General features: G+C 44.8%; 1 protein-coding gene across 4 annotated transcripts in view; it reads left to right on the plus strand.

The window, feature by feature from the left end:
• Nucleotides 1-14,924, plus strand: part of FERMT2 (FERM domain containing kindlin 2) — a 97,669-nt gene that overhangs the window by 74,791 nt on the left and 7,954 nt on the right. For all 4 annotated transcript variants that reach the window (XM_060270794.1, XM_035098956.2, XM_035099036.2 and 1 more), the window contains 4 exons: nt 2,729-2,778; nt 5,919-6,043; nt 8,810-8,916; nt 11,471-11,692. In XM_060270794.1, the coding sequence (XP_060126777.1) occupies nt 2,729-2,778; nt 5,919-6,043; nt 8,810-8,916; nt 11,471-11,692 (504 nt within the window). The remainder of the gene's footprint in view (nt 1-2,728; nt 2,779-5,918; nt 6,044-8,809; nt 8,917-11,470; nt 11,693-14,924) is intronic.

Raw genomic sequence — 14,924 nt, forward strand, 5'->3', positions numbered from 1 at the left:
TTATGGACTTTGGCTTGCCACGCCCGTTTGCCAATTGGACCCATTAGTGTTCTCTCTACACCTGCTGCACACCTCTTGTGGTACTCTTTGACTATCTCATTTATTTTGGACTGAGTCCTTATCAGCATTTTAAGTTTGGGGATGTGCCTTCGCTTGTTGATGTATGTTGTTCTCATTTGAATGAAAAAAAAAATTGAACCTAATTTTGTATAACGTCCTGAATATTCCATTATAGCCAGTTACGTATGTGTATATCTTAACTGAGCTCGTAACGAAGGTTTGTGTTGTAATCTTGATAAGGAGCTCCAGGCATCCATGGGCAGACCTTGGTAATACAGCGCCCTGAGCGAGGTCAAAATGTGATGCGCTCCCCCCCCCTGCACGCGCCCTTGCACTGCCTTCCCCAAGCTAGGTAAGCGAGCTTTGGGAAGGAAGCGCAAGGGCTCTGACAGAGTCCTAGAGCTGTCCCACCTCCTTCCCAAAGCAGGGCAAGCACTTACCAGGCTTTGAGAAGGCGGGCACCCCTTCGACTTGGCACCCAGTGGAGGGGGGGGGGCTGGTTGCGCTTCCCTAAATCAGGCACTGAACCATTCACCCAGTTCATCAGTTCGCTGCTGAGTTTCCATAGTTTGTTCTTTATGGGAGGATACAATTTAAAGGCAGGCACATGTTTTCCTGAAGACTCATTTGAAATGATCCCTGCTCTTTCTGTTGCTGTAAAGTTTCTGCCTCCACTGGGAAGACTCATCTCAGACACTGAGAGCTCTTCCTACAGAAGCATGTGCATATTTGGACAGATGGGGAAAGGAAATTAGCTGTTGGCTAAGCAAAGCTCTGCATGGAACTCTGGAATTCCTTTGTCTTGAAATACAAGACCCATTGGAATCTGTGTCCATTCAGTTCTGCAGGTTTGAGGAATGCCCATTCCAGTAAAGGCAGGATTCTATTGGCCTGAGCTTCTGATTCCTCAGCAGCTGAAAGAGAAGGAGCTGTGTATGGTGCCCAAGGGCAGAGGAGTGGATTGGAAGACATTTATAGCTTTGGAGGCACAGCTGCCATTCTCTGTTGCAAAGCAACGTTCACTCAATGACAAGTCATCAGCTGTGGGGGGCTGACCTCAGTCTGGAATGGTCTACGTTTTTGCTAGATTCCCACGAGTCCTTCTCAGGCATTAATGCCTGAAGAGGAAATATCAGTGTGTTGGGGGCATGGAGTGGAACATGCTGGCCCCACCCCCAAGGTTCGCATCCCTGCCCACTCACCCCATACATTTCCATGTTGAGCAGGGAAGTTCTGAAGGGGCTCCCAGTTGAGCAGAGACTTCTACAGCTGCAGGCAGAAGGCCCACTTCAAACCCTCCTTGCTCAAATAAAGAAGGTCTGGGACTAAATTAGTGGGGCTGGGCCACATGGTTGCCACCACATGCAACCCTGGACCTTCTACACATGAGGAGATTTTCCCCTTAGCACATCACCTGAACAGGCCATTGATCTTGTTTTAAAAGGCAAGAGATAATATTTTAACATGGACTAGGTATGCATAAATAAAATTATTCTGAGCCTACGCAGTTCCCCCTAGTCCAGCATTCCTTGCAAGAATTGCAGGTGAACCATGGTATGTTGGTCAGTGGATTAAAGTCTTTATATCTGCCCACCACCCCAGCCTTAAGAATTGATAGTCAACCTACAACATGGGGTGCTGTGGTAAAATTGGGAGCTTGTGGCACTCCTGCACAAGAGCAGCAGGGCCCATCAAATATAACACCCAACAGACTTCACACTTACTGTGCTTTCTTCTGCTCCTTGGGTCATTAGAATACAGCAGTGGTTTCATATTGTATTGCAGAAAACCCCGGCAATTCTTTAGTGAGAAGATCACTTATGGGAGCTTGACTCTTAGAATCGCTTGTAGTAAGTAAGCTGCCAATATAAAGGCCCACAACTATGTTGGGAAGTTAGGTGTGCACCGTTCAAGAGGCCTGGTCCATGTGCCGGGGCTTCTCAGCAGGCAAGCTGGTGTGGAGAAGGGGGGGGGTAAAGGACCCCTGACTGTTAAGTCCAGTCACGGACGACTCTGGGGTTGCGGCACTCAACTCGCTTTACTGGCCGAGGGAGCCAGCGTTTGTCCCCAGACAGTTTTTCCGGGTCATGTGGCCAGCATGACTAAGACGCTTCTGGCGAAACCAGAGCAGCGCACGGAAACGCCGTTTACTTTCCCGCCGGAGTGGTACCTATTTATCTACTTGCAATTTGACGTGCTTTTGAACTGCTAGGTTGGCAGGAGCTGGGACCGAGCAACGGGAGTTCACCCGTTGCAGGGATTTGAACCGCCGACCTTCTGATCGGCAACCCCTAGGCTCAGTGGTATGACTATAATGCTGTACTGCACTGGAAAGTTAAATAGGAGCCTGTCTTTCTTGTTTGAAAGCATCTGAAAAAAACCAGACCATTTAGCCTCTCCAAAGATCTACAGCAACAGATTTTTCTAGCTTGCTATCCATAGCTAGAAAGTCCTTGAAGTTTTGTTGCTATATTTGTTTTTTTTTAATTGAATTAGGTCTTTTCTTGTTCCTCCTCCTCAAGCAAGGATACTGCCTTTTTGAAGCAACCCTGCAACCATTTTAATAAGCTGAATCACCAAAGCATTTTCCCTCCCCATCCTTCCCCTCCCAGTACTGATTCTTGTTTCTGGCACATGAAACACACAATGGCTGATGTCTTGTTTTCAGGGTGACATCACTTCGATCCCGGAGCTTGCCGACTTCATTAAAGTCTTCAAGTAAGTATTGGCTGGAAATCCTGGGAGCGCAGCAAAGATCAGCGAACCTTAATGATAAAAATTGTAATGTGTCTTTCCTAGAATCTCTAGGGCTCCCTCCGCTTGGCTTTGAAACCTGAAGCAGCTTCTACCACGTATACTTAGGAAGTAGATTTATTTCAAATGTTACAGATGGCTTAAACATCTTAGGCACTCTGCCCCTGGGTTTATTTTCACTGCCAGGCCAGGGCTTCACAACTAAGAGTATCTTTGAGTATGTTTATTACCCATCTATGTGCTCATGAAGTTCAAGACAGGTACTGGAGTAATATTTCAAGCTATGCAATAATAACCGCATCTAATCTCTGCACGCTGATCAGGTTCACATACCTATGACAAACTTAGTTGGTCTCTAAGGTGCTACTGGAAGGATTTTTTTATTTTGTTTGTGTACTTCCACTTAGGGGAATTAAGTGATTTGAAGTGTATGAAAACATCATTTGTGCTGATTGATTTGGTACCTGCAATTCATCCCTCAGTGCTAAATAAATGATGCCAGAATTGTATATACGTCTATGCGTGAAGTGACCCATTGTTCGAATTTATGGGTTGAATCCAATGCTGGTCCTACTCAGAGTTGACCCATTTGAATTAATGGCCCTTAATGAGTCATTTCCATTCAGTTCAGTGGGTCTGCTCTAAACTGGGAATAGCACTGGGTGCAGCCAATGGCTTCCATATTGGAGATAAGAACTGCAGAATGGTTTGAGACCCAGCATCTTACGTTTTAGATAACTGGTTCAGGTCCTTTACTACTCCTTAGATCAGTAGCTGGTGCTGAAATGTTTTCTGTGACGGAGTTAACCCTGGCAGCCATCCCAGCTGCCCTAAAATTAGGGACTGTTGCGTAGCTTCAAATATCACTCCAGTACCTTCCTTGGACTTCATGAGCACATAGATGGATAATAAACAAGCTTGATTCCAGCCAGTTTGCTCTATTTAAGCTGCCAGAAAACACCAGCTTTAGGCTAGCTGTGCTATTCTTTAGTCAGATTTATTTTGATTTTTAAATAAGGCTTTTTATTTGGAGGGGGGAGGAAGAGTATTATCTTGGATCAGGGCATGTGGAAACTGGAAACAGTTGTGTCTGGACTTTGACTAATGTCTTGGCAGCCTTAATCGTCTATTGCAAGCTAATACCCACCATACTCTGGACATGACAGGAATTCAGGAATTGGTTGTATGTGTAATATAGCAAGGTATGTAGAGGAAGTGGAGAACTGTTGTTTGCATGGCAACACATTAAAACGTGGGCTGCTTTCTGGGCTATCAGTGGTCCCTAGGAAGTCCTAGTCATCCTTGCAGTGTGTTGTAGGTAGCTGCTTCTCCATCTCCACCCCGATTCTTTTCATATTGTGGGGTGGGGAGAAGCTGAACTGCCTTTCCCTTTCGTTTCCTGGGCATTTCCTTTCATTGTAAACACCCTCAGGCAATCTGAGACATATCAGAGAGCTGCAGTTTTAAAGTGGAAGCCAGCGTGGTGCTGGCAGAATGTTAGGTTTAGATAACAAGGGGAACCTGGCTTCAAATGACCCCTTTTCTGTGAAACTTGCTGGGTGATGTGGCAAGTTGTATGCTCTCTTCTAAACTTAGCCCTCAGGATTGTTGCAAGGATATAACAGGCTAAACGCTTTTGAGTACAACACCCTAGAAAAAGAGTGCACTTGAAACCTGGCTTTTTTTTTTTTAAGTGAGAAGAAAAATATCAGGCAGGTCCCACTATAGATTTCTCAAAAGACCAGGGAGGGGTCTTTTGGGGCATGTGGAATGGGTAATCCTCCTTAAAAATTGCCAATAGGCCAGCATGGGGAAGAAGTAGGACCTTGTTTGGTGATAAAACATAAAGCTACACTGGAGAGCAGGAACTGGAGGCAAATGCCTAGGCCTCTGTTGAATCACAAGCACAATAAGAATAAACAGCAGCAACAGCAGCTGGCAAACATCCTGCCTTCCAAGAAACCTATCCACGTTGATTTATTACTCAAGCAGTTTCTGCACAACTGCAGCAGGGTTCTGGAATCTGCTGCTACTTTGCCTAGGGTGCTCTGGTTTGTGAGGGGCCTAGTCATTGCCAGCCCATGCAGATTACAAAAAAACCCACCAAAATACAAAAAAAACCCACACAGTTCAGTTGCGCCACATTTTCCAGGATAGGATTCATCAACCCGGTGCTCTCCTGCTCTTTCTGGACTGCAACTCCCATTTGCCTCGGCCAGCATGGCTGTTGAGATTTGATGGAGCCTGGAAAATGCAGTGCAACACATGACTATAGCTATGCGTTGCAGGGGAACTTCAGTGACTGTAGATACAGAGATATTTGCTTGCTTGCTTGCTTGCCACACTCACTCTGGGCAGCTGCCAACAGAAAGTAAAAACACAACACAACACCACACACTATGACTCAGAATCACAGAGACTTAGAATCATAGAATTGTAGAGTTGGAAGGGACCCCAAGGGTCATCTCGTTGTCTGGTACCTTCACACATTCACACTGAGGCTTATGCTGATGAGTTCCCCTCCAAAAGGTGGGTAGAAAAGAATATCAAGTCAATTTTGGGGGGGGGGGGGTAGCCGCATGGTTGACCTTTCATATGGAAGCCCCAGTTGGCTCGGGATGGTTACCTGTATGTAAGCAGGCAAGCTCATACCATTCCCCCGTCACATAATTCAGCATGGGTTCCTGATGAAAATATGAGCCAGGGCAATGTGTCCCTTTGGTATACAATAAGCCTGCAACTTAGCCAGAGGTTCCATTCTAGGGATCACGCCTAAAACCAAAATTGCTCATAGTCCAAACACATTGGGTTCAATGGTGGGTGGGATTGCCAAAGTTTTTTTCTGAGACCCTCCTCCATTTTTTGTTTTTGTTTTTTGCCGTGTGCATAAAGCTGAATAAAGCTCATAAAGTTAAATGCATGTAGGTTGCATCCTGTAATCTTCACAGGATTGGTGGGAGCCACTCTACATGGTTAGGCGGAGGTTATCATTCTGCCACCATTTCAGATTTAGTTTCTGGAGATCACTCTTGGACTTGAGCTGCATGCGATACATGCTGGGTACAAACGTGTTTTTTCCTCATATTCATATTAATTGCTAACAGGCCAAAGAAGCTGACGCTGAAGGGTTACAAGCAGTACTGGTGCACCTTCAAAGACACATCTATCTCCTGTTACAAGAGCAAAGAAGAATCTAATGGGACTCCGGCTCATCAGATGAATTTGAGAGGTAAGAAAAGGCAAGCAGGGTTTTTCTAAAATAGTTTTTTGATTGGATTTTTTTAAGAGAATTGAGGAATAAAGTCAAACAAAACAGAAAACTCTGTAATAGAACAAAGCAATACTTTCTGTGTGTACATTTATAGCAAGGGGGTGCGCGGAGATGGGGATGTGGCTGGCAGTCAGGGAATACATGCAATTTTGGTATACCTCTTCCCATTTCACCTCTAGTGTTGCATTCGTGGTTCATTTGTTTTTAAATTCTGCAGCACTTAAATAAAAGTGATCAAGGTGTCTTTGCTTGCTACCTAGATGGGCAGAAGAACCCTGGTCCAAGCAAGGGCGTAAACATTTCTTTTTGCTTGTCATGCAATATCATCCCACTGGTAGTTTGTTCAGCCGCTACTTCACCCCTCTGTCATGCCATACTGTTTCGTTGGAGGCAGGGAAGAGGCCGTCCTGAGGGCTGTCAGAATTGATGAAAGCTACGTTGGCCATTGTGCCACATTAATAAATTTTAGAGGGTGCAATTGGCTCATGGAGTAGGATAGCAAGGCTGTGCCCCCATTTCCCAAGCGATTGGTGCTACTGCTTTATCTGTAACAAGCAGAGTCCCTACATAATGTTTTGCTCCTGGTCTGAAAGCAAGACTTCATTCTGCATAAGTAAATTAGAGAGAGAGACTTCAGCTGTTCTTATTTCTATCCCTGTCAGAAAAGGGGGTAGTAATAACAACAACAACAACAACAATAATGCACTGTATTTCACTCTATTTCACTGTATCTGAAGAAGTGTGCATGCACACGAAAGCTCATACCAAAATAAAAACTTAGTTGGTCTTTAAGGTGCTACTGAAGGAATTTTTTTTATTTTACTTCGACCCAGACCAACACGGCTACCTACCTGTAATAATAATGCAGTAACAGGTAATCTGATATCTCCACCAATATGTATGCTCCTAAAATAACTACATAATATTATAGATAATATTTACTAGGGTAAAGGGTAAAGCAAATTGCAATGAGGGAGCTTTTAGAAGACATGAGAAAAAAACTTTTTGAGAAACAAAACCAGTGCTACTTTGTATAATCAAAACTAAGCTATTTTATTATCTAATAGCATTTCCTGGTTTTAAGCAGCTCCCCCCCCCCATCCCTTTTAGTATGCTACATGCAGAGACCCTTATTCAGATACCATTTGTAAGGAATTTCTGCTGCATCTGACATTCCTAAGGCTACCAGCTCTGTTTGTATTAAGCAGTAAAGTATTCCAGCTTGGAGGGTTGTGAAACAGGCATGGCTGACATCCTTTCAAGAAAAAAAAGCCTTTGAGGCAGAAATGGAGAGAGGCTGCCAAATGACCTCAGACTAAAGCTACGAGGATGTGTTCTGGGAAAGGGAAGCCTGGAATACCTTTTTGGGAGCTTTTGAACAAAGCTGCTGCTGCTGACTGAATTTTAAAGGAATTCTTTAGGAGGAGCTGAAAAAGGACTAAAATTGCTTTCACTGCTTCCAAGAAAAGTGATTCCTTTTAAGAACCATACTGCTTCCATCTACAGAGGAGGGTTGTATTAAAAGCTGCAGCCCTGAAGTTGGTGCCCGCGTTCATCAAGATCTACCTGCACATTTGGGGTATTCTCACCATTTCGGTAGTGTTCCCACCCCTCCCCCAAAGCGCTGATTAAAACCGTATTATTTTTTGAACTTTAGCACTAGCAGTGAAAATTTCACATAAAATCCAGGGTATGCAAGAAGACCTGCAATCATTTTACTCCACCTAGCAGAACTTTATTCCATATGCATCCAGCAAAGACAAGAAAGACACAATTACAGCAGCTGTGGGCATTTGGCAACTTTAATGTATGCAGCACGAATTTTGGAACTTTTTGTGCCTTGAAAAAGTTGTGATGTACCTTGTATATATATTGCATCGGTCCTTTTGCTGTATTTCTCCCCTTCCCTTTCCTGTGTTTTTGTACTGTATTCTTTTTTATTCGGATAAATAAATTTAAAAATAAGCAAACCTCACTTTTGAGATCAAAAGGTGGGGGTAGAGCACCCATGTCAGAGACTGGAGTGTCCAAGCAGACTCACCTGCCCCCCCTTTACCTTCACAAGTGGTTGAATAGTAAGCCATTCTTACAAATATTAGGCCATTATTATGAGTAAAGGGTAAAGGGACCCCTGACTGTTATGTCCAGTCGCAGACGACTCTGGGGTTGCGGTGCTCATCTCACTTTACTGGCTGAGGGAGCCGAAGTTTGTCTGCAGACAGTTTTTCTGGGTTATGTGGCCAGCATGACTAAGACACTTCTGGTGAACCAGAGCAGCGCACGGAGATGCCATTTACCTTCCCACCGGAGCGGTACCTATTTATCTCCTTGCACTTTGACATGCTTTCAAACTGCTAGGTTGGCAGGAGCTGGGACTGAGCAACGGGAGCTCACCCCGTTGCGGGAATTCGAACTGCCGACCTTTTGATCGGCAGGCCCTAGACTCTGTGGTTTAGACCACAGCGCCACCCGCGTCCCATATTATTATGAATAGTAGGCCATTATTATTTTGCTCTGTGCTTTCTATCCTTCCTCAATTTCATTCACAGCTGCCTCTGTGTCCAAAAGGGAATCCAGGAACGAGTTGTTCCATCCCTTTCTGTAATCATTATCTGCTAATAGTGAACCCAAAACCAGACTTCTTCCTGCATTGTGTAGTATAACACATTTTATCCACACCCACATCCTTACGCAGAGTATAAAATCTTGCCCTTTTTATTGTAGGGTGTGAGGTGACTCCTGATGTCAACATCTCTGGCCAGAAGTTCAACATCAAACTTCTGATCCCTGTGGCTGAAGGCATGAATGAAATTTGGCTCCGTTGTGATAACGTAAGTTTGCATCGTGGGGATTTGTCACAGGGCAGCTATTGCACATGCTTATTCGTGAAAAGTGAGTAGGGGGTGAGCGCTGCAGGGCTCTCCTGCGAACCACAAAATTCTGGGACTGGCTGGCCCTGCATATGGAGCCTTATGGACAAGGAGGCTTGGAGGCAACGTTACCTAGCGTACTGTAGCACCTGGTTTATTTTATGTGCGGGTTGCTTGCAGGTGCATTTGTTTCTTTGAACCAACTGAAAATAGACAGCTGAAACACCAAAACAGCAGTGCCCTTGAGAATCAGTCAGTATCCAAGGCCCATCTGAACAGAGTGGTTTTGTCTGTAGGCCTTTGAGGGTAGGGGTTAAGCAGGCCTCCTCAAGAGAGGGAGTTCCAGAACCTAGACACCACCAACAATGAGGCCTTGTCCTCAGTGGCAGGCCACAAGATCAGAGCCTCCCACAGAAGTTTTTAACAGGTGGGAAGAATCATGGGGAACAGGTGATCCTTTAGATAGCCTGGGTCCAAGCCCTATAAGGTGTTTAAGGTGACAAATCATCACTGTGTGGCTGCCAGCAAAAACCTGAGGACGTTTCTCACTGCTGACCTGGCAGCAAGAGCCAGTGAGGTGAAACAGTGCCACAAACAATTTTTTTCTCAATTTAACAGAAGGAAGGGAAGTAACTAAAGGTGGCTTATTTTCAGCTGCACATTTAGTGCAGCTTTGATCCATACCCTGTAGTAGTTTGCAAATCGTGTACTAAATGATTCATATTTAACTACATATGGCTGCATACCTAGGGATAGTTGCACCGGCCCCCAGGTAAAATTTCACCTCAGCCATAAGCTGTGCTGGGTGGCCATAAACAAGGCACCAATTTTATATATGTGTCTCTCCCACCTGCAACCCACAATATGGAGGTGAAAATACAGGGTTGCACAGATACAGTTTTCGGATTCAGCATTCACTGGGATTGACACTTAATTCCAACACGACTTCACGAAACAGAATGCCACAATATTTGTGCAAGATGAGCCCTTTTATAATAATAATATTATAATAATTTATTATTTATACCCCAGCCACTCTGGGCGGCTTCCAACAGAAAAATAAACCACAATAATCTATTAAACATTAAAAAGCCTCCCTAAACAGGGCTGCCTTTAGATGTCTTCTAAAAATCTGGTAGTTGTTTTTCTCTTTGACATCTGATGGGAGGGCGTTCCACAGGGCGGGCGCCACTACCGAGAAGGCCCTCTGCCTGGTTCCCTGCAACTTGGCTTCTCGCCAGAAGGCCCTTGGTGCTGGACCTCAGTGTCCGGGCAGAACGATGGGGGTGGAGACGCTCCTTCAGGTATACTGGACCGAGGCCATTTAGGGCTTTAAAGTTCCGCACCAACACTTTGAATTGTGCTCGGAAACGTACTGGGAACCAATGTAGGTCTTTCAAGACTGGTGTTATGTGGTCTCGGCGGCCGCTCCCAGTCACCAGTCTAACTGCTGCATTCTGGATTGGTTGTAGTTTCCAGGTCACCTTCAAAGGTAGCCCCACGTAGAGCGCATTGCAGGAGTCCAAGCAAGAGATAACTAGGGCATGCACCACTCTGGCGAGACAGTCGGCAGGCAGGTAGGGTCTCAGCTTGTGTACCAGATGGAGCTGATAAACAGCTGCCCTGGACACAGAATTGACCTGAGCCTCCATGGACAGCTGTAAGTCCTGAATGACTCCCAGGCTGGTCCTTCAGGTGCGCAGTTACCCCATTCAGGACCAGGGAGTCCTCTACACCTGCCCGCCTCCTGTCCCCCACAAACAGTACTTCTGTCTTGTCAGGATTCAACCTCAATCCGTTAGCTGCCATCCATCCTCCAACCGCCTCCAGGCTCTCACACAGGACCTTCACCACCTTCACTGTTTCTGATTTGAAAGAGAGGTAGAGCTGGGTATCATCTGCATACTGATGAACACCCAGCCCAAACCCCCTGATGATCTCTCCCAGCGGCTGCATGTAGATGTTAAAAAGCATGGGGGAGAGGACAGAACCCTGAGGCACCCCACAAGTGAGAGCCCAGGGGTCTGAGCACTCGTCCCCCACCACCACTTTCTGAACACGGCCCAGGAGGAAGGAGCGGAACCACTGTATGACAGTGCCCCCAGCTCCCAACCCCTCTAGACAGTCCAGAAGGATGTTATGGTCGATGGTGTCAAAAGTCGCTGAGAGATCCAGCAGGACTAGGAGACAGCTCTCACCTTTGTCCCTAGCCCACCAAAGATCATCAACCAGTGCGACCAAGGCAGTTTCAGTCCCATGATGAGGCCTGAATCCTGACTGGAAGGGATCCAAATGGTCCGCTTCTTCCAGGCGTGCCTGGAGTTGTTCAGCAACCACTCGCTCAATCACCTTTTGTCTCCTTTCTTATGGTTGGTTATCTTGCAAATGCATTTGGTGTTAAGTTTGGCTTACCATGTATGTACCAAGAATTTCAGGTCTGGAATTGTCAGAACCAGAGTGAAATGAAGCAAAGGCTGCAGCCTAATGGGCACCTCCTCTTCCTTTCAAACTGCAGGAGAAGCAGTATGCACACTGGATGGCAGCTTGCCGGCTAGCCTCCAAGGGCAAAACCATGGCCGACAGTTCATACAACTTGGAAGTTCAGAACATCTTGTCTTTTCTGAAAATGCAGCATCTGAACCCAGACCCACAGATAATTGCTGAGCAGGTCACTACGGACATCAACCCTGAATGTCTGGTTTCCCCTCGATACCTGAAGAAGTATAAAAACAAGCAGGTACTTAACTTTGGAGTCTTATTTTGCTGGAGCCTTTGTCCGGAAAACGAGGTGGGTGGATTTCCAAATACGCTCAAAGGATCGTTTCCTCCACTTTGGACCCACTTCCTTATGCTGGCCAGCTCAATATTGGACATAAGATTGTAAGGTCATTGGGGGCAAGACTCTCTCCTTTGCTGTGTTATTGTGAAGCCAAGCATTGTGTGCACTGATGACACTGAAAAATCTAGGTGGGTTTTTAAAAAATGGTTAAAATAGACTCTTCCCCCCCCCCCCCCATCTGCTGTTTGGTTAATGCATCTTTGAAGATGGAGTGGGGAGTCTGCTCTGTGTTCATAATTACAATACTGACGGTCATTCCAGATTGATTAACATGGTGTACAGAGGTGTGTGATCTGTTTGTCAACTTCCCTGTGCTTTGGAGAGTGGTCGTGCCTGTTTCCACTACAGTGGTACCTTGGTTTATGAACACAATTGGTTCCGGAAGTCTGTTCATAAACTGAAGCGTTCATAATCTGAAGCGAACTTTCCCACTGAAAGTGATGGAAAATGAATTAATCCGTTCCAGATGGGTCCGCGGAGTTCATAAACCGAAAATTCATAAACCGAGGTGTTCATAAACCGAGGTTCCACTGTAGTGGGAATTGTTCAGTTGCTTGAGAAGGTGGTGGATGGTGAGCATGTAATCTCACACGTACAGTTCAGGCTGTCTGCCTCTGCTGTGTTTTTCTCTTGTTCCTTCCACTCTGCCCACTCCAAACCAGAATTTAAGAAATCTCTCTCCACCTGTAGTTGTCTGCCCTACCAGTGGAAAAAGTAGTATTGTTTGCATTTCCCTTTCAGGAGGCTAATTGAACACTCTCCTCACCCTCTCTCTCTCTACTCCCAGTCCCTCGTGACTTTTTACAGAGTACCTCTTAATTATTTTTTATTGATTTTCAACAAAATACAGTGGTGCCTCGCTTAACGAAATTTCCGCTTAACGAAAGGATTTTTCGAGCGGAGGTTGCCTCGCTAGACGAATTCGTTTTATGAAAAATTCGTCTAGCAAATTCAATGCATTCCTATGGGATTCGCTGGACGAATTTTTCGTTATAAGAAAAGACCCGTGGAACGAATTAAATTCGTCTAGCGAGGCACCACTGTATGAACAGGACATTAAGTTTACCCCATTTCCACCTCTCCCCCACCCCCAGAACAGGAGATTTAGTGTGCTTGATTTAGCCATAAACCTATGTGCAAAGTCGGTGGGTGCCAGTTCATTCAAATGTTTTGTTTTATAAAGGGGTGCCGTATTTCAGGGGAATCATCAGATGAGTTGTTCAAGGCATGAACTCTGTCTTGCCCATTTTTCAGATAAGGCCATACATTCTGTCCCCATCCTTTGATATGCAGTAGGTGTTCAAGTCCTCACCAGTTCTGTGCTAGGAGTCGTCATGCTTCCACCAGGAAAAGAAAGTGATGAGCTCCTTATAATGTAAATAATTGAGCTGATCTTCCTTAAATATTGTTAGTAAACCTAGACTTGGATTAAATTGCACATTCTGATTTGTAGTACTGCTTCTCTCCACAAACACACTTTCCCCAGAATGGCTGCACAAGTCCATTTGCTCACCACGTATGGAATTGTCCTTCCAACTGCCTTGCATCCTCTCCAGCACAATGGTGAAGATGTTTTTTTCTGTGTAACAGAATCTTAAAGCAGTTAATTGCCATCTATAAATTTACTTAAAAGCTACCTCTTAATATTTGATGGCTTTAAAAAACAATTAGGATGTTTCATTAACGCTGCTTAATTGATCTTAATTTGTTTTGTTCAGGCTATTGTTAAAAAGTGACCAAACTTGGGAATTTGCTGAATGAAGGATTTGGTTATCTTGAGCAGCGCTCCTTGGAAGTTTTATTCCAAGCCCAGCACAGTAAAACAAAACAAAAAAAATATTTTTTTGCCAATATATTTCCACTTAAACAAGTTTGACCCCATGGATGTTGATAGAATCAAGTGATCTGAAGTGGAAATAAGTAGTTCATAACTGACATAGTCTGGTCTAGAATGAAAGCTATGGCTGGCAGAATAAATCAGCACTAGGATTTGGTTTAGTTCAGTTTACACAGTTGCCTTCTGAACATGCTTGGGCTGCTTTACAAACTCAAAGGCTTGGAAAAGATTTCAACTTTTGTGGGGAAAACACAGGAATGAATTCAACAAAACGTTTTTGTTGAATGCGTATATTAAATTCCTGCGTTTTCCCCACCAAAGCCAAACTGGCTTCTGAGTGTTTAGTAGCATTCTAAGTTGTGTCCTGCGATAACTGAAACGAGCACCAAAACATGTGACTCAGTGATGCTGCAGTCATGTGTAAGTTTTGGTGTAACTCCTTGGTTGGCACTTGTGACTATTAATGTTTGTGTGCCATCACACAATTGCTCTTTGGTGTCCTAGCAACACGCGTGGGCGTTGAGCAGTGTATCTATCCATTTACTCATTTATTCAGACCATTTTCATACCTCTTAATATTTCTTTAAGTGCTGCACAGAAAATTCAAACATGCTGTGGTCCTAGTACATCTTCCATGGTGGGTTTTCGCCCCCATTTCAACTTTAAATGCTTGACATTCCTACCACTGGAAGGGAACACTTCCAGGAAATGTGTTGTGCTTTTGGAGCTCTCGGCTATGCATGATTCAGAACAGGGTATACGGGGCAGCTTTCCTTTCCCCAAGCTGCTGCCCTCCAGATGTTTTCAACTACAACTCCCATCAACCCCAGCTGGCACACTTACGCTGATGGAAATTGTAGTACAAAACATCTGGAAGACATCAGGTTGGAGGTGGTTAGGATTAAGGTAACAGAAAGCATGGGGGTGGATTGCAGACAGACTGTTTATTACTTGGGCAGTGCAGCAGAAGTTTTTTTTATAATGTTCACTTGGAGGATTTTTTTTTGGAAATTTAATTAGAGGAAAGTTGCTTCCTGTTCTTGAATTGCAGGGACAGCCTCTGTGTGCCAGAGAGGGAGATGCCATCCAGAAAAGCGGGGTGGGTGGATCTCTTGCTGTGGCATAGTGCTGATGACCTGTATAACTTTCATTTATTCTCTGAAAGAGCCATTATACCCAGCATGGTGGAGAAGGGAGAGCGCATGTAATGAAATTACCATTTATTTGTTTTGAAAAATGTCCTTTGAAGCATGCAAGAGGGCACAGACCCAGGGGGAAACAACTCTTACATTA

The sequence above is a fragment of the Zootoca vivipara genome, chromosome 1, assembly GCF_963506605.1.
Source record: "Zootoca vivipara chromosome 1, rZooViv1.1, whole genome shotgun sequence".
NCBI lineage: Eukaryota > Metazoa > Chordata > Lepidosauria > Squamata > Lacertidae > Zootoca > Zootoca vivipara.